The 24303-nt window shown below is 40.1% G+C and overlaps 1 protein-coding gene across 1 annotated transcript in view; it reads left to right on the top strand.

The window, feature by feature from the left end:
- PCSK5 (proprotein convertase subtilisin/kexin type 5) overlaps positions 1 to 24303 on the top strand; it is a 413061-nt gene that overhangs the window by 28765 nt on the left and 359993 nt on the right. The window contains exon 2 of the mRNA XM_006891991.1: positions 20885 to 20989. Within this exon, the coding sequence (XP_006892053.1) occupies positions 20885 to 20989 (105 nt within the window). The remainder of the gene's footprint in view (positions 1 to 20884; positions 20990 to 24303) is intronic.

Below are 24303 nucleotides of genomic sequence, written 5' to 3'. Positions count from 1 at the left end.
GGGCCCCAGCCCCTCAGCTGGTTGGCTGCTTACCGTAATCCCCAACAGAGGGATTAATACACTGCATCAAACCTCACCAAAGAATGACCACATCACAGCGACAAATCAGAGAACCATAGGCAGCCAGGTGAACTGAAGGCTTTAAAACATCACAAGTGGTATATAACTGAGACTCTTTTTCTCTTTTCCAGAAGATATAAACTTAGTCTATTTCAGGTTGTCTTTTATTTCCCCTCACCCCTTTAAATAAAAATAACATGTTAGAGTTATATTTTTAAAAAGGTTTAGGAGAGAACTTGCTTTCTGCTTGCCAGTAACACTTGTCTGTGCCTTCTCCGAGGGCCGCAACATGCTGTGGAATTGTGAGACACTGCTGTGGGATCCACTTAGAGTTGTTATTACAGTATTTGATGGACTAATTATGCCTTTTGGGTGAACTGGCTTCATAGATGTGGGTCTCCATGCACTCGCTCATTTATGGACATGGACACATCGTCAAACATCAGAGATGTACAACATTATGGCTTGGATTGCCAACGGGTGCAGTGAATCCAGGGCACCAGATTGTTCTTTGGCAAGGCAGAACTGAAGCACCGTGCAGCGAATTGGTTCGCCAGTTTGCTTGCGATCTGTTAAAAAAGCGAATAATTTAAATTGAGGAGACGAAATGCTGCATAATGTGGAAAGTGTTCTGAAGGTCACGTGGTTGTACACACTTAGATAAGCTGTGCACTGTGAAATGAACTATTTTCAGTAAATTTTAAATACTGCATATGAACATTTGGATCTGCATTATTATTACTAAAGTGTTTTGCTACCAAAGAGTTAAAATCTAACTTTGTTCAGGGTCTCTAAAAAAACAGAGATTATGGTGACCTGAGGGGCCCTGGATCTTCCTTCTCATCTCTCAGCTATGGAGACCATGCCTGGCATTTATTTACTCTTTACACTTGTATGTCTTCCTTTCCCACTCTTCTGTTTGTTGGCATCCATTGTAGACATGGTAAGCTCTGGGGGTGGAGCAGCATGCAGAAGTCCCAACCTTCTTGGAATTTATGTTCTTACAGGAGAAGTGCTTCAGCTTGCTTCAGAAGAAATTACCCACCACCCCATGACTTAGAATGCCAGTCATCATTGCACGAGTCTGTGTTTTGAGTGGGACAGCTGGAGACTGGCTGGTGGAGGATGCCTTTGTTCACCTGTGTGGTGTTTGGGATTGGCTTTGTTGGCAATGGTGATAGCTGGTCATGTGCTTCTCATTGTCACAGGCTAGCTTGGGTTTCTTCCCATAGTGATAGAAAAGTATTCGGTAACAAAAGAATAGAAATCTCAATGTCCTTCATAAATTTTCTTTCTTTATCTTACTTGCTAACATCTCATAGGTTCTCTGTTAGGAAGGTCCGTTGACCTAGTGGTAAGGAGTTGTTGCACTGCCAACACGAAGGCACATGATTCGAATTCTCGGGTGGCTCCAGGGGAGACAGAGACAGTCTCCTCCCATTCTCTGAAAACCTTCTTGACTTGTTGGCAAATAACCAAATAACAATGTAAGTCTGAATAAGACCTCTGACCAAGATTAGCTTCAAGGATAAAGAAGCATGCTTTAACTTTTGATGGATACAAATGCAGATTAATTTGTATTCATATTTGCAGTCTACACAGAAGTTGTTGTCAGGTTCCAATGGAGGGTCACCATGACTCAACTCAAAATCAGTTGGTTTTTGGTTTTGATACATTGTGAAACTGTCTTGTGAATAACAGTTGTGTTAGGTATTATGTATAAATATTTAATAAAATATATTTTGGCATCTCCTTATATTCTAGTAAAACCAGGGCATTCACATGCTTTAGTCTGTAGAGAGTTGCTGACCCAAAGGCAGTACCTCTCTGGTGATTTGAATCCACCCGTGGCTCTTTAAGGGAGCTCAGGTGATGTAGTGGGGAGGAGCTGCACTGTCAACCCAAAGGCAGATGGTTCAAATCCACCAGCAGCTCTATGGGAGAAAGATAGGCAGTCTCCTCCAGTACGAATTACTGCCTGTGAAACACCTGCTGGAAGGTAAGCTGTAGGTCATTTCTGACTCTGTAGTAAACAACAACAACAACAACAGGGGCTCCCTGGGAAAAAGATGCGCATTCTTTCACCAGGCCATTGAAAGCCTCCATTGAGAGCTCACTGGAGGCTCAGCTGTCTTTCATTTCGAACTCAATGGCAGTTTGTTGTTGACTTTTATATTTTATATTGTGTTGCACCAGGAATGTCTGAATAGTCATGGTTTCTCTTCTGTCTCAGTCTTCAGGAGCTCTTGAAGAAGCCTGTTTGTTTATTTAGGAAAATGTTTTTAAAGTTGTTTCTCCCCTGTTCCCCCCGAACCCCTCCTCTCTCTAGGTCTTATTTGTAGGTTCTAATTCTACCATCATGGCATTTGCTATTTAAATGTCTTTTTTATATATTTTTTAAACTGAGTAGGAAGTACAGGACAAGGAAAGACTGTGCAAAATATTGTCTGTAAAATGTGTTCTTGATCTGCTGCATCATCACGTACCTTGAATGACTTGTCTGTGCATCATTCAGTTGCAACAGATTTGATCTAATTATTAACCCAACCAGAAGGATTTACCTGAGTGTTATCATGAAGTACTCTGAGATGTGAGAGTAAGACAAGGTCCCCTGAGATTTATTGCTGGATCCAGCATTCCATTAAGTAGTGCCTTTTGCCCTCCACTTGCCACTCCCATCACATCATGTTGAGTTTGATTATTCCTCACTGTTGAGAAGAAAATGTATGTATATTTTAGGAACCCCTGGTGGTGCAGTGATTAAAGTTCTTACATGCTAACTGAAAGGATGGTGATTTGAACTCATCAAGTTCTCCATAGGAGAAAGATGTGGCATTCCACCTTTGCAAAGATGGGGAGCCGTGGAATGCTGTGAGGTAGTTCCTCTCAGAACTATAAAGTTGCTAAGTGTTTGAACTGACTGGATTAGCAATAATGCTTTTGGTTGGTGTGTGTTTTAATGAATGTTATTTGTAAAAAAAAGAAATGCTTCTTCCATGGTTCATGGTTTAGGAGAATCCTTTATCGGCCTCCTAAAATCTATCATGATGCTGCCTATTGGCTTGGTAGTGAGGATCATTGTTTTCCTAAGGCTAAGATTCATTCCATAATGAAGGCTGCAGTCCTTGGCCTTCTGCAGCAAACTCTTCAAGTCATCCTCAGTCTTGGTGAGCATTTGTTAGTCATGCTTACTACTTTTTTTGTGTGTTTATCATGATCTGCGTATTTACAGAGGAGTCCTGGTAACACAGTGGATTTATCACCGATGGAAAAGTCCACATTTTGTAGCCAAGCCTCAGGAGAAAGACAGGGTAGTCTGCAAAGTCTGTATGATTTGCAGTTTTGAAAACTTGAAGGGATGTTCTACTCTAGCCATTTGATTGCTGCAAGGTTTAATTGACTCTCGGCCCTACATTTGCATTTAGGTCTTGACCATGTTTCTTTAGATGTATGTGAGGAAATCAAGTGATTTTTTTTTTATTTTTGTGTAAATTTGTGCTATATTTGCAAATTAACCTGCTTATCACCTAATCCTCCCTTCAGAAAAATGGTACCTTTCCTGACTTTGGAACAACACAAACATTAAGACTTGTTCAGGATTCTATATTGGTAACTGTTTCCCAGTAAGATTGACCTGATGGCTAAAGAGAAGTGAATCTCTTTGTTGCTCCCAATGCTAAAACTCAACGGATCTAACCAGTCTGCTCATGAGAAGGTGGGTGATTTGTGTCTACACACAGGTGCACTGCGGGAAGGGTTAGTCTGCTTAAAAAGAAGTCATAGAAAAACTCCATCTTGACACAGGAGTTGCCATGAATTGGAGTCAACTCCATGATAACTTGACTGGAAAATGGTGAACACAGGGTCATCCTGGTCAGCCCCATGGAATCAAAGAGTTGTAGGTCTTCAAGCTACTTTTGCAAGTAGAAAGACAGCCATGTTATCATGGTGGGGTTGCAGCCACCATTACAGTGCTCAGGGCTTGCCAGCTAAGCTCAGCTTTCCTTGCCAGATTGACTGGGGCTGGATCAATGGGGATTAATTTTATAAAACAATGTATGGGAATGATAATGTGAAACACAGTGTGAATGGAGGAATGCATGAAACACATGCATAGAAGCAAAACACAATGTACACGACTTCTGTATGTAAGTCAATATAAAATAAATTAAAAACAAAACAAAAAATCACCCGTCCCAAACTGTGACTGAGGGGTAAGCTGCAACATCCATGGCATCTAAGGCTTTGCGCTGTGTTCCACTTGAAAGTTTCACTTAGGGATCTTTGGAATGTATACCGCAACAAAATAGAGACATGGGCATATCTAATGCAGACGTTGTAAGGATTCAGATGAACATGATTTATCTGAAATGAGAGTTGATGCTTGTGGCTGCCCAAACTGTTCTCCACACAGGGTTTTTATCACTTTACTTTATTGAGTCTTTAAACCTATTTCACAGCTTAGCTGCAGAACGTTGACAAGTTTGAACTAAGATGGAGGAAAACTTGTGAAGCAGTGCTGCGTACTAAATTGCCTGCATCTATTTAAGCAATGCAAATATAGCAATAGCCAGTGTGTGGAATATTAAAATAATTCATGGATTAATATTCAATCCCATGGAAACCTCACAGAAGCTTACTGTATATTAAATGCATTTACTTTTTCTTCATTTTTCCAAATATAAGGCGTTTATCCTGATGGCATATTTCTTCAGTTACTGCAGAAATCTGTAAACATTACAATGATTCTTTTGGTGAGGCTCTGTATTGAGTTTATCTTTTATGTCAACAGTAAGTGCTTAGAGATGATGGAAGAGAGGTACTTAAAACTCAGTCTGCCACACCAACTTCATTTTCTGAAACATCACTTTTAACTTTCAATTTTAGGGATACAAACATTTACTTGGTGGGCATAATGGTTATTTAAACTCTATTCTTGAATCTGTTTGACGTATATTATAGACCAACCCTGCTGCTGAGATAAAGGGCACTGGACTTCTTATATTAAAAAAAAAAGTATGGCACTGTTGAATAATCAATCTTAAAGTTAATCAGGTTGGGGTTATAACTTCAATACAAATTGAAAATATTACTCCAAGCACAAATTATGATATTCTTTAGCTTATTCAGGTTTTATATAGAATAGTGCAAACAGTGTGAGCTTTGAGTCAGAAAAATCCCATTTCTTTTGCTAGTATAGAGTTGGGTAAGTCACTGAATTTAGCCTCAGTTTTATTATCTGGAAAAGAGGGATGACAATTCTTTATCTGTTTCACAGAATTCACTCATGAGTCATTCCTCAAGTGTTCATGGGACATTCAGTCTATGCGAGGCTCTGAAAAGTGCAGGCGATTCTGCTGTTGTGAGCTGCTGTCTGATTGTCCTCTCCCTTATTCATTGTCCAACTTTCAAATCCAATGGAAGGAACGGAAAAAACCATGGCTGGGATCAGGAGCACCTTATTTCTTAAACTGACATCCTCTTTCCTTAGCATTTTCTGGAGAGATCCTTGAAAGCAGATTTCCCCAATGCAACACATCTTTTTTATTTTTTTAAATTATTTTTATTTTATATTGGTTTGCACAGCAACACATCTCTTGATTTTTTTTTTTTTTTGACTGCTGTTACCTCAGGTGTTGATTGTGGATCCAAGTAAAATGAAGTAGTTGACAGCTTCTTTTTTCCATTTAGCATAATGCTGTCTTTTGGGTTGATGGTGAGGGGTTTTGTTTACTTGATGTTGAGATGTAACCTATGTGGAAGGCTTTGATTTTCTTCAGTGAGTATGTCAGTGAATAAGGAAGACCGAAGAAGAATCTATGCTTTGCGAAGAATATTGACTATATCGTGAACCACTAGAAGAATTCATCCATCTCGGATGAAGTGCAACCAGAGTGTTTCTTAAAGACAGGGATGGTGAAAGTTCATCCCACGTACTTTGCACATGTGATCATGCTGAGGAATGTGGAGGCTCAGAGGAGGGGAGGAAGACCTTCGACAGGATAGATTGACTTGGTGCCTAGTAGGATGGACTAGAGCATGATGGAGATTATGACTTTGATGCAGGATAGAACAAGGTTCAGGTCTTCTGTTCATGAGGTCGCTGTGAGGCATAGTCACCTGACGACACTGAACCTGTAAGATGGAACATTAACAACAGTTGGCCTCTAACTCCTGGCAGCATAAGCACAACGGAGTGAAATGCTGTCAGTCCTACAGCTGGCAGGTGAACAGACCATTGTGATCCATAGAGTTTGCGTTGGGTTGTTTTTTTTTTTTTCTTTTTTCCCCCCAGTAAATAGCTAGATGTTTCTTCCTGGTCTTAGTCTGTTTAGTGTAACAGAAACATGCCATCTCCCACTGACATATGGGGTGGTAGCTGTGCATGAGGTTTGTTAGTTAGAACTTGAATCCATGTCTGCTGCATTGAGCACTAGAATTCTACCGTGGAACCACCAGTGTCCTCATGCAGGGTACATAATTATATCTTAAAAGTGAATAAGGAAATAAATCACTTGCTAGAAAGATAGTAACTAGAGAGACCAGAGAAGACCTCTTCAGAGGAAGTGGTAATTGACCTGATATTTAAAAAGATAGGAGAGACTGGGCACTGGGAGTTAGAAGGAAAATTCCAGGCAGAAGAAACAGCAAGAGTGAAGGCTCAGAATCTGGAAAAGCAATGAAGGATGTAGCAAGGAGAAGGAAAACAGGAGCCAGATTTGGTAGTTCGCAGGTCAAATAAAAGGCAATTTTTATTGTTATAAAAGTAAGAAGTAATTGAATTTTGCAAAGGGATCTGAAATTATGTTAATTACTTACATAAAGTAATAGGAAAGCTCTTTAAAGATGAAAGCAACATGTGGATAAGACCCATTACTGTTGTTATGTGGGATGAAGTAGCAGGGCAGTGACTCAAGGCATGATGAGTCTTTGCATCCTGCTTACAAGGTTGTAAAATTCTGAAACGGGACAACCACACACGATGCTAGGAAACACAGATAATTCAAAACACTGCATCGTTTTTTAATATTGGGGACCAAAATGTATGTGTAGGGGACAAATGTACTTTGGTGATAATATTTTGCTTTAACTGGTATTCAGCTTTTGTTCCTGAGATGCTAGCTGGGGAACAGCATTTGATTAAATATCTGATGTAAGTAGGGTAGATAGATAATCCACTTATGCCGAATTAGAAACTTACAGCCCCTGATGATATCTGTGGGCAGAGAGTGGGAATAAAGCAGGACTCAAAAAGGAGGCATTGGTAATGGAATGTAAATAAAGCCTTTCATAAACTGCACATCTGCTGATGTAGTGATATTTGAGACTATTTTATCCATCTTCCCAATGCTTCGTGAACTCCTGTTGAGCCTGCTGAAAATAACATTTATGCCACCAAGACATCTGTTAAGGCATCAGAACACACTGGAAAAGAGGAAGAAAACATGGTCTGCACTTTGGGGTTTGAGATAGTTACTGAAAATGGAGGAAGCATTCCTTGCCCTTCTATATGGGAAGCAGACACTTTTGTACAAGACCATAAATATGGCAGGACCTAAAGATTATGGACTTTGAGGTCTAGTACCTCAGTGGTGAAGTGTCAGGATGATAACCCAAACATTGTCAATTTGAAGCCATAAACTCTTCTGTAGGAAAAAGATGAGTCAGTGTGCTATCAAAAATTTTTACTTCCTTGGAAACCTTATAGTACGTTTCTACCTAGTCCTCTAGGGGTATAGATTTGAAGGCAATTGGTTTGGGTTCTGTTGGTTTGTTTTGTTGTGGTTTTTTTTTAGATTATGGGAAGATAACTTTTAATAGTAACTTTTATGAGCATATATATCACCTGTGAATTTTTAATTCTGAAACTATTCTCATCGTTATGAAATGAACTGAGTTTCTATCAAGATAGTCTATCATTGATAATTAACACTTCTCTTGGTACTGTGAATGTTATTAATGTTTTTAATTATCTTCTCAAGTTGAGCTTGGATAAAATTCTTCTTGAAATTCAATTTTATTTTAAGTATAGATTGGGCACACAGCATTGTTAAGAGGTGAGCGAGGAAGGAAAAGTCCCTCGTGCTCTGTAAATGGGTCCACAGGTCTGTCGGGGTAGATTTGTGCCGCACTGTGACTGTGTGGACCAAGATAGACAACAGTGTGCCTGCATCCTTTCATCTATATCCTGGTCTTGATTCTGGAGGGGACCCATGAATTTGCGTTCATATCAATCCTGTAGGCAGGTGCTATAGCTGCTGGTCTGATGATCCTAGTCCCTGGGCCACATGCAAACAGCACTGTATAAATTTCCATTTGCTGACAACGACAGTCCTATTAGGTGTGTGGTTGAGATTCTGAGCCATGTGTGCGTTCTCATTTTTATTTCGAGATTACTGTATTGTTCTTGTTAGATGCTGTCCGGTTAGCTGTGACTTCTCATGGGCCTGGGTGTATAACAGAATGGAGCACTGTCCACTTCTGTACTGTCCACAGAAAGGGCAGTGCTTGCGCCGGCTAATGCAGCTGCTGTATCACTTCATCTCATTGAGGGTCATCGTCTTTTTTTGCTGACTTTCTGCTTTCCAAAGCTTGATGCCCTTCTCCACTAACCGGCCCCTCCTGTTAACACGTCCCACGACTATATGAGATGAAGGCTCACCATGCTTGCTTCCAAGGACCTTTCTGACTGTCCTTTTAAAACAGATTTGTTCTTTTGGCAGTTCTTCGTGATAAAGTACCTTGGTAACAAAGTTCAGCATTTAGAGCCCTTTCAAAGGATTCTGTAAGATTGTTGTTGTGTGCCTTTGAGTCTGAACCAACTCATAGCTGACCATCCATCCAGTGAACTTTCAGAGGCTGTAAATTCCACTGGAAGAGATGGGCCATTTTCTTCCCAGTGGTGAATTGAAACTACGTGTCTGTGGGTTGCCAGGACAGTGCTTTACCCACAAGGTCACCAGAGCACTCTTCCATAAGATTAGCATAATCATTTGTATTTGGTTGAGACTCTGCATGTAACAAAAATAAAATGGTCAGTGAAAAGCTATATTTCACTGAAAACTATTAAGATATTCCATACATTTTGGTTTTCTACATTGTGCATAATTTGCAGGATTGCTTTCAAATGTTGACAGTGGTTACTCTGGCTTGTCGGAAACTCAACTCAGCCTGTTCTGTGCTGTGTTTTATTCCAAACAAATGACTGCGCTTTTTGCCTTTCCATTTGCCTCACCTTTCCAGTGTCTTCATTTTGATGACTGGCTGTTTTCTTGATTAGTATATTTGAGGTTTAATTTAAATATAACAACATATACCATGAGTTTTGAGAAATGTGTATAGTCTTAACATTTGTCACATAGTCACCACTATAATCAAGAGTTTGTGACCTCAAAAAAAAAATTGTCCTGTATACCTTTAGGGAGCCCTGGTGACCTAGTGGGTAAGGAATTGTGCTACCAACTCAAAGGTGGGCACTTCGAATCCACCATTTTCTCTAAAAGAGAAAATGGCAGTGTCCTGTGCAATTTAGTTTCTGGATGGAGGGCCAGCTATGAGTTGGTTCTGACTCCATGGCAATGAGGCTCCCCCCCCCTTTTTTAGTATATTTTTGTAATTAGCATCTTGCCCCACCTGCAGACCCTGATAGCCGCCAACTAGGATTCTGTTACAGTTGTTACTTTTCCAAAATGCTATACAATTAGAATTATATAGTACGGAGTGTTTTGTTTTTGTTTTTCTTTTTTTAGTATGGAGTGTTTTTAATCTGTCTTCTTTCCCTTAGTGCAACTCACTTGAGATACATAATGAATCTATAGTTTGTTTTCCTGTGTGTGAGGAGGGAAAATTGTGCATGCTTCTTGAAGGCACATGGAGTGGTTTAAAGGATCATTTCTTTTAGTTTCTTCAGAAATTCTTTGCAGATTAGTTTTTAGAAAGACTAGCTCACTATAAATAGCAGTAATAGATGTTCTTATCTGGGAATTACAGACAACAATTTTTTTTTATATTAAGAACGTAATTATACATTTTGGACAAAAGTAGACTGAAGAAGATGAAGCCTTAATTTCATTTTCAGTTCATTCGCAAACTTATTCACAGTTGAATATTTAGTCCTTATAATCCTTATCTGTAATATACTTATTTGAAAAATTATTTGAGAATTCTTAGAAAAAAAATACTGAAGCAGTAGAGGAGACATAATTTCAAATTTGCAGCTGTCACAGTGAGAGATGACAGACTCAGTTGTGAACGCTTCCTGTGTGAGCAGGGACACTGTTCTGTTCCCGCTGTGGCTGTAGTGTCTTCACATCAGTGCTTGGCACATAGAGCTTGTTTACCCAGCAGAGAAATATCTGGACAGGCTGTGAATATTATAGCAATTGATATTCTGTTGTTTACATTTAAAATATTGCTATGGAGATTGGAGGAGAACTGAAAAGTAAGAAAGGTTTCTGAGGCATATTTATTAATTTAATTATTCAAGTTCATTGTGCTTAAAATAATTCCACTTTTAAGCTGTTAGAAGTGCCTTTCCGGGTGTGATGGTGATACCATAGATTCTATCTTAGCCACACTATACCTGTATTGTATTCTAGACTGTGCATTTTCTGGGGAAGATACTATCAGATCTCCAAAGGCTTGCCAAATGAGGAAGATTCATGTTCAGGCAGGAATTGGGAAAGGCCTGGTGGGGATATGTTGCTGGTCTGGCACATGGAAGAGAGAGGATGCTACTGGGCAGGCTCCCCAGGCCAGAACCTGGGACAGTGAGGGGATGACAGGAAGGCAGAATCAGGATAATAATTATCTAGAATAATTTTCTACATTCTCCGTGCTATTTTGAAGAATGGATTCCTGTACCCTATGAGGAATGCTAGGAAGACCTGTTAAAGTCTTTCCCAACTCTGAGATTTTGTGATGTGTTCTGAGACAAATGACATAGCTCATGTTAATAGGGGGTTAGACTATAGGATTCTGGGAAAATTTGGTGCTTACTTAGTTCACTGTTAGTTTTGATGCCTTAGAGGCAAGGTTATGCACTGGCAACCTGAAGGCATGTCATTTGAATCTACCAGCAGCTCCGTGGGAGAAAGGTGAACATTCTACTCTCTTGGGATTTACAGCCTCTGAAAACCCACTGGAGGGTCAGCTATGAGTTGGTTTTGACATGATAACTAATGGAACAACTAACTGTAAGGTGGCGTGATCTGTAGGGAGTTGCATTGCTAACGCAAAGAAGAGCCCATCTAGCAGTTCAAATCCACTAGTGGCTTTGAGGAAGAAAGATGGACAGTCTTCCGTGTGATATATAGCTTCCTGAAAATCTCCTGGAGGGTCACCTGTGAGTTGATTCTGTCTTGAGGTGAATGAGTGAATTTAGTTTATTGTACTTTCAATTTCCTTGGTAGGATTGTTGCTTTTGTTTCGTACATACTGGCTCATAGTTTGTAGTCAAGGTGCTTTTTATTTGAGAATGTTGTGACAATGAGCTTTGAGAGCCCAAGTTTTCCTCCACCTTACTCCCTTCCTGATTACATTACTTTAGAAGAAATTAATGATGCTTCATATTGGTATGAGCAAGGCAGTGCGATACAATGAGGTTAATATTTGAATGTGCCCATAGATGTGGAAAGCAAAGATCTACAAAACCCTTTGAATAGCATTTCTGGAAGAGGAAAAGCCAGTGCCATCAGTTAGAATGGTTTTGGTGAGTTCTAGAAAAGTAATTATCCAATGTTAAAGACCCTCGAACATAGAGGGCAAATAATTAAAATTATTTTAACATTCTCTCTATTTGAGGAAACACTAAAGAAAACCTCACATATTACATTTTAATGAAGGGAAATAAATATATTCATGAGCTTCCTCTGTAATTTTCTGTCTAAATTGAAAATGATATTAACACATGGAGGTTGGGGGCACATGTTGAGTTTGGGCAGTGGAAAGAAGTTGGTCAAAAAGCACATGATCCCACTGAGTGGATTTCTCCCAGCCTCACTGAGAAGGAGGAGGAGACATGAGTTGGAGAAGGTGGAGGAGGAGTGAGTTGGAGAAAGGGGAGGAGGTGTGAGCTAGAGAAAGGGGAGCAGGTGTGAGCTGGAGAAGGTGGAAGAGGTGTGAGCTGGAGAAAGGGGAGGAGGTGTGAGCTGGAGTGGCAGGATGAGGGATGAGCTGGAGAAGGGGAGGAGACATGAGGTAGAGAAGAAGAAAATGTGAGGCTGAGAAGGAGGTAAAGTCAAACCCTTTCTACTCTCTTATGTTTCTTAACCTACAGATTGAAAGACTGAAAGAGAAGCTAGAAGATAGCACGTCAAGCTTTGGAAACCATCAGTATTAGTGTTGGATGCAATAAAATATAGCCATTTTAATATATATAATTGGACGATTGTTGGAAACTTACAGTCCAGTGCTTGTAAATGTTTAATCAATGACTCTTTAGGGAAAGAAAGTCCCAATTTGTAGTTGTTTTAGCCAGTGTTGCACAAATACTGTCACACAAATACTATAGATTGCTGGCTTTAAGGACATAAAAGCCTAGGTAGATTACTCTCTTTTTAGTGTTGTTGTCAAGTATTGTGTAATTGGAACAGACTCATTGCTGATTCTACAGCGGGTTTTCAGAGGCTGTAAATTGCTTGGGAGGAGATTGTCCCTCTTTCTCTCACAGAGCAGTTGATGGAGTCACACAATGTGCCTTTAGGTTGACAGCTCCTTGCCATTAAGCTCCCAGAGCTCTCTTTCCCTCCCCAGTAAGTAGCCTTTTCTGAGATCCTTTCTTGGTTTGCATGCTGCCAGTGCAGTCCCTAGGCAGTTGTACTGTCAACCAAAGGTTTCTGACTGTTGCAGTCCACCCATGACTCTGTGTGAATCAAGATGGACAATTTCCTCTCCTGTGATTTACAGCCTTCAGAAGCCTGCTGGCAAGTTAGCTATGAGTGGAAGCTGAGTGAATGATTGAACCCATGGTTTCTAGCCAAGTGATTAGGTTTAGGACACACCCTGTACTGATAAGGACTCATTAACACAACAGAAAAGTCTATTCCCAAATAGGATTACTTCCACAGGTTAGGAGTCCATCACATATTTGGGCAGGGAGGGGAGGGAGACATCTCTTGCTAATTGTTTCCAATGCAAATACTTTCATCATTGTTAATTTCAAGCTATAAACTTGCTGTGATGCTGGGAACTGATGCAGACAGTTGAGGAATGCCCATGACATATACTCTTAACCACCCATGTGACTACCACCATAATCATAACCTAATAACCCACACCTTTCCTCAGGTCTTTTCCTGGCAATCCAAAGCCAGAATCCAAATCCATTGTCTTCTAGGTGATTCTCATTCCTGTTGTTGTTAGGTGCCAGCGAATTGACTACAACTCATAGTGACCCCAAGAACAACCCATCTGCACCCTGGCCTGCCCTGACTTACTCAAGCCCAGCATTAACAATTGCTGTGTCAGTCCATCCATCTTGTTGGGGGTCTTCGCTCTTTCTCTGATGCTCTACCTTTCCTGGCATGATGTCTTTTTCCAAGGACTGGACATTCCTGACCACATGTCCACAGTACGTGGAATGAAGTTTCCCCATCTTTGCCTCTAAGGAGCACCTTGGCTGCACTTCCTCCAAGAAAGTCTTACTTGTTCTTTTGGCAGTCCATGAGATAGTCAGCACTCTTCTCTCCAACTCCTCGTGACATTTTAACCTCAGGCAGTCAGTCACCCCTCTGTTTTGCTATTGTAGATGAATTTTATCTGTCCTGGAATTGTGTATCAGTAGAATCATGCATTCTTCTGTGTCAGTGCATTGTTTTGAAATTTATCCTTTGTGTCACCTCTCCCCTAATTTCCTCCTTTTAATTGCTGAGTAACATTCCATTATATGAATAGAACACATAACACACACAGAAACCCCAAAACAAAACAACAAACTTTGCTACTTTTTTATTGCCAGATAACATTCCATTTTATGGATAGAACCCATAAAAAAAACCTGACCACAGATTCCTTGTGGTGGAACCAGTTCCAGCTTCTAGCAGCTCAGTAGGCCAGAGTTTGATCCACCACTTTGATTCCCCACTGTGATTTGCCACTGTCGCTCCATCACCATTTATTTTCCCATTTACCTATTGATTAACATGTTGCAGTGTTTTCTGTTTCGAGTTAGTATGAAGACAGCAGCTGTGCACATGTGTGTATTGAACTCTGCTTGGTAATAATGTCTTTATTAGTTTTTAGACATGAAGTGGCTGGGTCATGAAGTTTGTTATTTCATTAGAAATTGCCAAGAAATTGCCAAACAGGTTTCCAAAATAATTGAACCATTTTGAACTTGAGTGAGCCATGTTGAGGTTCCACGATCGCCTGTCTTAATTGTTGCCATTCTGGGAGATGTGTAGTTTTACCTTACTAGGACATATTTTGCATTTGATTATCTTTTCATGTGCTTATTGACTATTTGTGTGTCATTTGTGGAAGTTCTGTTCACATATTTGCTGTTGTTAAATTGTTTACTTTTCAATTAAGTGTACAGAATTTAGTGGTATCTGTAAATCAGGGAGCTCCTGTGGTGTGGTCTATAAGGAGTTGAGAGCTACAAACCCAAAGACTGTGCCTCTTTGGGAGTTCGAATCCACCAGCAGCTCTGGAAAGAAACATGGGTAGTCTCCTTCTGTGTGATTTATAGCTTCTGAAATCTGCTGGAGGGTTAGCTATGAGCTGGTTTTGCCTTGACTACACTGAGTTCAACTGTGAGTATAAACTGGAGGAGGTAGGAAGAGGGAGAACCACGTCCACCAGACCAAAGTAGAAAACCTTCAGGTTCTGCAAAGTGGATACAGTTCTTTCTATGCCTGTTTGTCAGGGACTAAGTTCCAGCATTGAAAGATCTCTGTCCTAAAAAACATTCATGTCACCTATAGTAGTATGTATAACGAAATGATAACTGTGCAACAAAAGTCATTAGAATGAGGAAACTTGTACCTGCAAGCCCGTGAGAGATTGTTGGATGAATCCTGAAGGTTTCTGGGGGCAGAGCCACACTCAGTCTGAAGATTGGCTCCCAGCCTTCTACCTAGAAGTTAATAGCTCCAGTGACACAAGGATTTGGGAAAACTGGGACATCTCTCCTCCTGCCAGGAAAGAAATTTCAGTGATTTTTGTGACGGGCACTATGGACTCATTTATTTGTCTTAAGATTTAATTTTCTGTTCCTAAGAGAACAAAGGGAACTCTCTTGGCCTAGAGTCAAAGAGTTGTACTGCAATCTCAAAGGCATACAGTTCAAGGCCATCAGCTCCTCTGTGGGAGAAGGATAGGCAGTCTCTTCCTGTGTCATTAACTGCCTCAGAAAACCCACCAGAGGGTCAACTAGGGGTCAGTTCTGACTCTATGGTACATACCAACAACAACAAGAAGAAGAGAACAAAGTTTATCAGCTGTGTATGCCTTTGTATAAAAGCTCATAAAGCCTTTATTAAAAAAAAAACAACAAAAAAACCATTTTAGTTTGAGGAAGACTGTTGTTGCTATGTACTGTCCAGTCAGAGCTTACTCATAGCCGACCCTCCAGTGGGTTTTCAGAGGCAGTAAATCACACAGGAGGAGATTGCCTTCTTTCTCCTGCAGAGAAGCTGGTGAATAGAAAAGGATGCCTTTGGGTTGGCAGTTCAACTCTTACCACCAAGCCACCAAAGATAGAAACATTCTGGAGGCAGAAGGGAAGTGTTAGCCCTAAGGAAGAAAAAACACACAAATGGCAACATAAACTGTGTCATAGTTAGGGGGTGGGGATGTCATGGGGGGATGTACATGGGGAGATGTAGATAAGGAGGATGTTGGTAGGGGGGATGTAGGTGGGAGGGTGTAGGTAGGGTGGGGATGTCTGCAGTGACTATGTGGAAGAGTTGTGCTGCCAGTTCAAAGGCATATGGTTTGAATCTACCAGCGGCACTGTGGGATAGAGGTGGGCAGTCTCCTGCCATGCAATTTACAGCCTCTGAAAAACTGCAGAAGGGTCAACTGAGTTGGTTCCAGTTCACAAAAAGAGGTCTCAACAGCTCAAAACCTCATGGCTGTTGAGTCATAACTGACTCTCCAGCAGGCTATAAATGGCAAGGCAGGGGAGTGCTGATTTTTCTTCCCTGGAACCCTATGTACTGTGCCACAAGAACTCCCTAAGAAAACTGATGGGGAGGTCCAGTATTCTTGCTTTCTGTTACACAGAGTTAAAGCAAAGGTTGGGCTTGATTTGCTGTTGGTTTGTACTCCTTAAACTATTGTTCCTGAGTTAGTTATACAGGGTCCCTGTGTTAGTTATGTATTGCTCCTTGTGTGGGTGCTTGTTGCTATTTCATACATAAAAACACAGCCAGTCATCCTTTGTTTTACATTATCCTAGAGGAGCTAGATGGAATGCTTATTGCTCTGTTTTCATACAACTGTCTTTCTTTTGAATAGCTCTCAACATGTTGTGACATTTTTCATCTTAATGTTTATTAAATACACTCAGCATGCTTGATACTATTGAAGGAATATAAAAGACACACTCTTTAGCCAATAAAGGACATACATATTAATAGATGAGAGACATAAACATATATATATATATGTGTATGTGTGAGTGTGTGTGTGTAAATACATAATGAGACAAAATGAGTTAATGATTATTTATTATTATTAGTCCTTAACTACTAACAGAAAGGTTGATGGTTCGGAGCCACCAACCATTCTGAAAATAGGCAGTCTCCCATGAAGTTTACAACCTTGGAATCTAGTGGAGGGTTCACTCCAGTGGAAGCATTGTGAGTGGGGTGTGTGTTTATGTGGAAAGAGAGGGGAGGAAAAACCCCAGCGATTTCTTAGTTTTCACTCTTAAGAACCACAATCCTAGGGAAGCTCTGGTGGCCTAGTGGTAAGGAGCTGCAACTACAATCCCAGAGGTGCACGGTTCAAATCCACCAGATGCTCTGCTGGGGAAGGAGGGACAATCTCCTCCTGTACCAGTCAGATCTGATTTGACGGTACACTCACACAAAAATAATAAAATAAAAATTAAAAAAAAGAACCTCAATCCTGTCAGAATTGAGACTTCAGTTAAGGGGGAAATGAGATTATGTTGTTGAAATTAGCCTTCATTTGATAGTTTTTTATACTTGTATTAGAGATTTCAAACCACATATTGCTCTAATGTGTATAATCAATTCTTCACAAATTTGGGTTTTTTATTTTTTAAAAATATTTTTTAAAATATTATTTTATTGTTGTGTGTGTGTGTGTGTGTGTGTACCGTCAAATCAGATCTGACTGGTACAGGAGGAGAGTGTCCCTCCTTTCCCGGCAGAGCATCTGGTGGATTGCAGACCGTGCACCTCTGGGATTGCAGTGCAGCTTCTTGCCACTAGGCCACCAGAGCTCCCCTAAATTTGGGGTTTTATGGGTTTTTGGGTCCACATGGTAGGAACTGAAAATTGGTTGGTAAAGAAAAATAGAATTTCCTGCCTCATTGAAACATGTGGGCATGATGACATTAAACAGTAATAGCATCAATCAAGGTATAGTTGTAAGTAAATGTCTTTAAGAGTCTATGAGATAATATGGTAAGAGAACATGCCCTGTTAAGGAAGATATCTTCAGGAGTACAGAATTTAGTGATATCTGTAAATCAGGGCGCTCTTGCGGCCTGTGGATAAAGAGTTTTGTTGCCCACCCAGACACACGGTTTGACTTCAGGAGTGGCTCTACAGGAGAAAGATTGGCAATTTCTTCTAGTGTGATTAACAGCCTTCACGGGCCCACTGTGTGGGCTCAGATTTTACAACAATGAGCTTGAATTTGAGAGAGTTATACATCTGGAAATTCTGATGGAGTTTGTGTGGGACTTTGTGGCTAGCCAAAAGGCTACACCTCCCTGGCTGTTCAAGTCCACCAGCCTCCGCAGAAGAAGGATGGGAATCTCTCATGCTATTTATAGCCACCGAAAACCTGCTGGAGGTTCATACGAGACAGTTCTGACTCAGTGGCAATAAGTTTGACTTTTGAGTCTTCAGGTGAGACATGAAGAGGAAGAGACAGAGGTGGAGCTGCACGTATGCACGTAGAGGATGCTGTCAGTGGGCATGGAGTTTGCCCTCTATTCAGGTCATCCCGTGCTGCCTGGTGCTGTGTCATCCCCATGACTAGCAGGTTGTCATGACCATTGTGAGCCATATGGTTTTCATGGCCAAGTACTTCTCCAGGCCTTTTCTCCTAACTCAAGTTAGTCAGAAAGGTCCAGTGAAGCTGCCGGGCGTTGCAGTAACTAGTAAGCACACCTCTGCTGACAGACATTGAGCCGGAGTCTCCAGAGTTGAGGATGAGAATTCTCCTACTTAATTATCACCACCTCCTAAGTCAGAGCTGTGCTTCTAAATCAGGGCTGCGCTTTGTTTTCTGGCTCGCTATTCGTTGAATTCCTTTCTGTACCTGTGAGGCACACAGGACCCACATTTATCTTTAGAATGAATTTCATGCACAGTTTGCTTGAGTTTAATAGTTGAGTTGCATTCGTTCATTTCCGTAATCAGAGAGGTTTAATTATTCTTGAGTAGGCATAATCTTAAACACATTGGCATTTTTTTCCCTTGCTGGTTACTGGTTCTCTGTAAGGCCTTTCCCTGTGGTCTGTGCTCTGAGGACACAGAAGCCAGTGAGCTCCTGAGGAGGACATGTCAGGCCAAAGCTATAGATGACAACTCTAAGCTTCTAGCGATTTTAGGATTTTCTTGTAAAGAATTAAAGGGGCCCTCCTGGTTACCTTTAGTCCTCAGGAATATTACAGCCAACTTGTAAATTCCTCATTGAATCCTTCTGGGGCCTGCCATCTATGCCTACTTCTTCATCGCTTGCTAGTGCTTCTCCAGGCCTTCATCGTGGATCACCTGTGGTATATTGTGCAGGCAGTGCTCATTTAATAATAATAGTAGTAGTAATAATTAATAATAATAATAATACATGTGAGACTTGTAATTTTTACTCAAATTTAAGTAATCATGAGACTTTCTATTAGTGCATATGGAGTCCCAGTAGGGAATTACCCCTCAACAGGGCAGAAATTGGTTCACAGTACAAAACCCTGTAGACGGGGTTTCCAGAACTCTATAGGACAGAAATTGTAACGTTCCTCTTTGTTGGGAGAGATAGGATAGTAGTTGAGACAGCAATGCAAAGAGGCAAAGAATTTAAAACTTTTAAGCTGGGAAAAATGAAACTGAGCCAATTACTTTTTTTGTTTTAAATTGTTGTTGTTTGTATGCCATTGAGTTGGAACCAATTCATAGCTGATTCTTCAGCTGGTTTTCAGAGACAGTAAATTGCATGGGAGGAGATTTCCCATCCTTCTACTTTTTTTTTAAATATAAACAAATTTTTTTTTCAGAAACATTTAATCAACATTACAGGAAGATCATCTAGTTTAATAAAACTGAAATATTTTTCTCATAAACTTACCTATTCCTTAGAGAAAATGCTGGTTAAATTATTTTTTAAGTTTTTTTTTTAAATTTTCTACTAGTTTCTTTACAAAATTTGAATACAAATTAGAACACATTCTTTCAGTTTCCCTCACCCTCCACTCATCAAATTGTACAGCCTGATGATTAATCCCCCCTTCCCCTGCACATGCACATTCCTCTGCTTTTTAAATTAGGAAAGCATGATTTTTTAATTGTCTCAATTGCAAAGCATCCTGTGATTGTCATTCTTTTATGGCAGAACCATAGTTTCCCGGAGAAATAGCCATGTGATGCATTTGCCTAACTTAGGTAAAATTGGATTGCCAAAGAATGGAACTTAAGAAACCAACCAGTTAGTCCAAAGTTCAGTTTTATGGATAAGGAAACTTAATGTATTTGGTTTACCTACAGAGACATTTTTGGTATGTGTCAGCTGGTTCTCAAAGTAAGCTCTCCTGTCTTCATTGAGTGGTTCAGTTTCTATTACATGGTCCAGTTTTTATAACTGGTGAGAAAATGGGTGTTGAGGTGTTTAGTTTTTTGTTGTTGTGTGCGGTGAGGAGGTGTTTGCTAATTTGTTTTCTCAAAGCAGATAAGGACTTATTTTCAAAGCTACATTAAACAGGTCTAATTGTTTTTAATTAAGGAAAGAGACTTGGGGGGAACCCATAAACAACTGGAATATTAAAGAAATACATAAGATAAAAGTGTATTGCACTGTTTTTACCCAAAACTCCTAATTGATAGTTGGGATATGGGATCTTAATTTTTGTTTTAGAAACTACTGTTCTACTTTTCCTTTGGGAATGAGTAAGTACTATATATTTATACTGTTTACTGACATCTGGAAATGAAATAATATTATCTTTGTGGATAATCTCCTGCTGAAGACTTATTTCAAATTAATGACATAAATAATCTAACAGGGTACTTCATTGTACATTTCTAGAAGCAAACAAAATGCAGTGTGTTTTAATAATGAAATAGTGATTTGATTTATCCCCCTTCCTCATATTTGGATATAAATTGATACAGAATTACTTAAAATGCTGCATATAAATGAAACATTAAAAGAAAGATACAGGTATGCTCAGCTCCCCATTAAAATCTTTAGTCCTGCAGTCACTGCCCCAAGGACACTCTTAATTCATATTGCGTGTCCTTTGGAAAAGCGATCACCAAGGGTCAAGTATCCTTTAAGCAAAGCAGGCAGCTGCATAATTTATGGACCTTTTTGGTTTGTGTTTTCACTTTAGTGAAAAACAGGAAAACAGAGAGCTTTTTTCATGCACTTATGTTTGTCTCTTTTGCTCTTTCCTCTGCCTTCACAGATCGGGGCCCTGAAGGACTACTACCACTTCTACCATAGCAGGACGATTAAAAGGTCAGTTCTCTCGAGCAGAGGAACCCACAGTTTCATTTCAATGGAACCAAAGGTAAGAAGAACCAGCTGGGTGGGGACCAAGAGGCAAAGCTTCTGAATTTTTCATTGGTAATATCACACTAGGAAACGATGACCCATGTGCAGACTCAAATTTCTAGAGTGTCATCTTAACAGTTCTTTGTTTTTTCTTTGGTTCCTCTTCAGGTGAGGAATAGGCAGAGGCTTGATTTGCTGATAGACCTTTAATACCATTATTGTCCCCGTTGCAGAGCCCTGGAGAATCCACAAGGGATGAGTTATTTATTACTACTGTGTTGTTGTCAAGTTTCATTGAGTCGTAGGCGACTCATAGCGACCCTATGAACAAAAAGTCCTCGACTTTACGAAAGTCCTTGTGTGTGCGACTTTCATCCTTTCTCGAGGTTCATAGGGTTTCTGGAGGCAAGCTATTTATGGAAGTGGGTACCTCTCTTGCTTCCACCAGACACTGTCCACCATGGGTAACCGTTATCGCATTTGACACATCAGTGTCACAGTGTTCAGCGAACACAAGGTACCGCTGTACGGCAAGTGGACACACCAGGGCTATACGACCTAGAAGACTGCTTCTCCTCACTAGGCCACCTAATTATTTGCACATAGATCTGAGATTCTGAATGCTAGAATCCTTAAGGCGGGTCAAGGGATACATGGATCATCATTATTTCACCCAACATTAATATAGTCATACCTGTGGCCTCCCCAGCTACAGATGGGAAACTGAAAACAAATGGATACAAATAGGATTCTGTTCTGCTGTATGATACACTGCCTTCTGGGGCATCTGCTTTAGGTGTCTGTTGTCTTTGCCCCACAACTTTTGAGTTGTTTAGGCAACATATCCAGAAATGAATCAAGAAGTCTAATAATAAAGTCTATAATAAAGCCAGGACTCCTACCTTATTAGATAGAGGGAAAACAGCTTTACAATGGGACAGGGACATTTGGGAGGGCTTATGGTGAGTGAAGGACACAGGAGAACAAGGTACTAACTAGCAGCTAAGGTGTTTAAGGGCAAGTTAAACAATATCTCTCCATATTAACTTTGAGAAAGGAACGGACTTCTGACTGAGAATTAATTTGCCTCACAGAGGTGTAAAGTAAACAGGAAGATGGCATCTGCCCCAACTTGTCCTAGATCCTCTGTGAGTTCCCTGCCCATTATTTATTGATTAGGTGGTGGTTTTCCATTATGGTTTGGATTTGCTAGTATGAACTCATTTTCAAATAAATTGAGAACAAGTCCCTACCAGTGAGCATAGCAAGCTCAGCTAGAGAGATTTCCTCGAAAATGACTTCCCTTATTAATACAAAAAAATTAATATGCAGATCAAGTTTTCAATTTGGAGTCCTGCCCTCTCTTATGTGCTGTGGCTTGTCTCGTTTCATTTCTTCCTGGCATATTGTGGCACAGTGTTCCTGATTGTGAAATTGAGGCCTGGTGGATAGTTCAAGCCTGTTCTTCTCAGTTCAAATTGTTTTGGGAGATACAGGATACACCTAATGCTTTGCCTTGGGTGGCCTGTGGAATGGATTTTCTTTTCCTACATTTCTATTCAGCATTGAATGTTTTAGGAAAAACAGTCTGCTGGGATATTTTCTAATTAGCTGGATTTTCAAAGCAAAGTCATGTTTTTAATCTATTAAACCACTTTTCGACGCTTTCCTGAACTTTGCTATTTAAAATTATTCCAATATCCAGCCGCATGTGCACAGTCGTTGTGAATTTGAAAAACATTTTGATTAGAGAAGGAAGAACAGAAGATAATAGTTATGCATGGCTTTCTTGATGAAGGGTTGCTGAATATTGGTGGCCTAACAGATAGGGAGTTGTGAGGCCAGCCCAAAGACAGGAGGGAGAAAGATGGGCAGACTCTTCCTTCACAGTCTATAACCTCTGAAGCCCCACTGGAGGGAGGGTTAGCTGGCAGTCAGTTCTGACTTCAAGGCAATGGGATGAGTTTTAATTCTTTATCTCTTCTTGATGCATCTTGCTGCATTTCTCCTTTTTTTCAGTGCATCACATAGCGTATTTATGTTCCAACAGGGACCTTGATCAGATGAGTTGAGCCACTTCAGGCCAACCTGTGAATACATGCTCAGTTCCCCTTTCCTCTTCAATAAAAACAATGCCCAGAGAAGGGTCCTGTCTTAGTCTCCACTCAAAAGCCCCCTGCTCGTCATTTCCATCCAGCCAGTTACATACCCAAGGACCACATTTCTCCCCACTATGCAGATAGAGTACCCCAAACTGTGGTTTGCTGGATGGTTTGTTTCAGATGTTCCTTGCAGTTCATTTTTTCATTCATTAACTATTTCTTGAGTTCTGAGTATATGCTAGGCCCTGTGTCAGAAGATTCAGAGAGCTACTGATAACCTGAGGGGAGGGGGCACTGTCCACTGTTGAAGTCTACCTTTATGATTGATAATATTTTTCAGTGCTGAGGAAAAAAGCAGAGAGGGTAGGGTTCTTCTGGATTCTTCTTTCTCTAGTTTCTACCTCAAAAAGCTCAGTCCCATGTTGGTTTTTTCCTTTTTAAAAACTACTTACTTACAGAAAATTTAAAAAATAATACAGAGAATTCCTATACACTTTTTTCCTGGATTATACAAAATGTCATTTAAGTTAGTATATAATCTTACTATGTTTTATCATTTTTTCTCTGTCTCCATATAGACATATGTGTGTTCCCACACATATCATACATAAACATATGTGAATTGTATTGGGTGCTTTTGACTCCATTCTGTCTTCATAGTGACCTCATATGACAGAGGAGAACACTTCATAGGGCTTTCTTGTCTGTTATATCTATAAATTAGGAAGCTCTAGTGGCGTAATGATACGGAGTTATGCTGCCAACCCAAAGGCAAGCGGATCAAATTCACTAGGTTCTTTTCAGGAAAATGATGGGCAGTTTCCTCCTATATGATTTACTGCCTCTGAAAACCCACTGGAGGGTCAGCTATGAGTTGATTCTGGCTAGAATGTACATAACAATAACAACAGCCATCTTCATGGAAGCAGATCACCAGCCGTTGTCTCACAGAGCCCTACCTTGTGAGGAGGTTTGAACCACCAGCCATTCAGTTAACAGATAAGAACATAACCATTGCACCCCAGGATTCCTAATAGATAAATGTATTTGTTTGTTTTTTTATTCAATTTGAGAGCAAATTATAGACTTTATCCTTTTTTTACTTCTAAATACATCACTGTATATTTAAATGACATTCTTTTTTTTTGTTTTTCTTTAATTTTTATTTTAATAATTTTAATGAACATTTACAGAGATTTTGGATTTCCATTCATTCATTGCTGCACTT

The sequence above is a fragment of the Elephantulus edwardii genome, unplaced genomic scaffold (assembly GCF_000299155.1).
Source record: "Elephantulus edwardii isolate Elephantulus edwardi_28Jun2011 unplaced genomic scaffold, EleEdw1.0 scaffold00108, whole genome shotgun sequence".
NCBI classification, from domain to species: Eukaryota; Metazoa; Chordata; class Mammalia; order Macroscelidea; family Macroscelididae; genus Elephantulus; species Elephantulus edwardii.
Note: the sequence above shows the minus strand (reverse complement) of the source record. Positions and strands in the feature narration are given on the sequence as shown.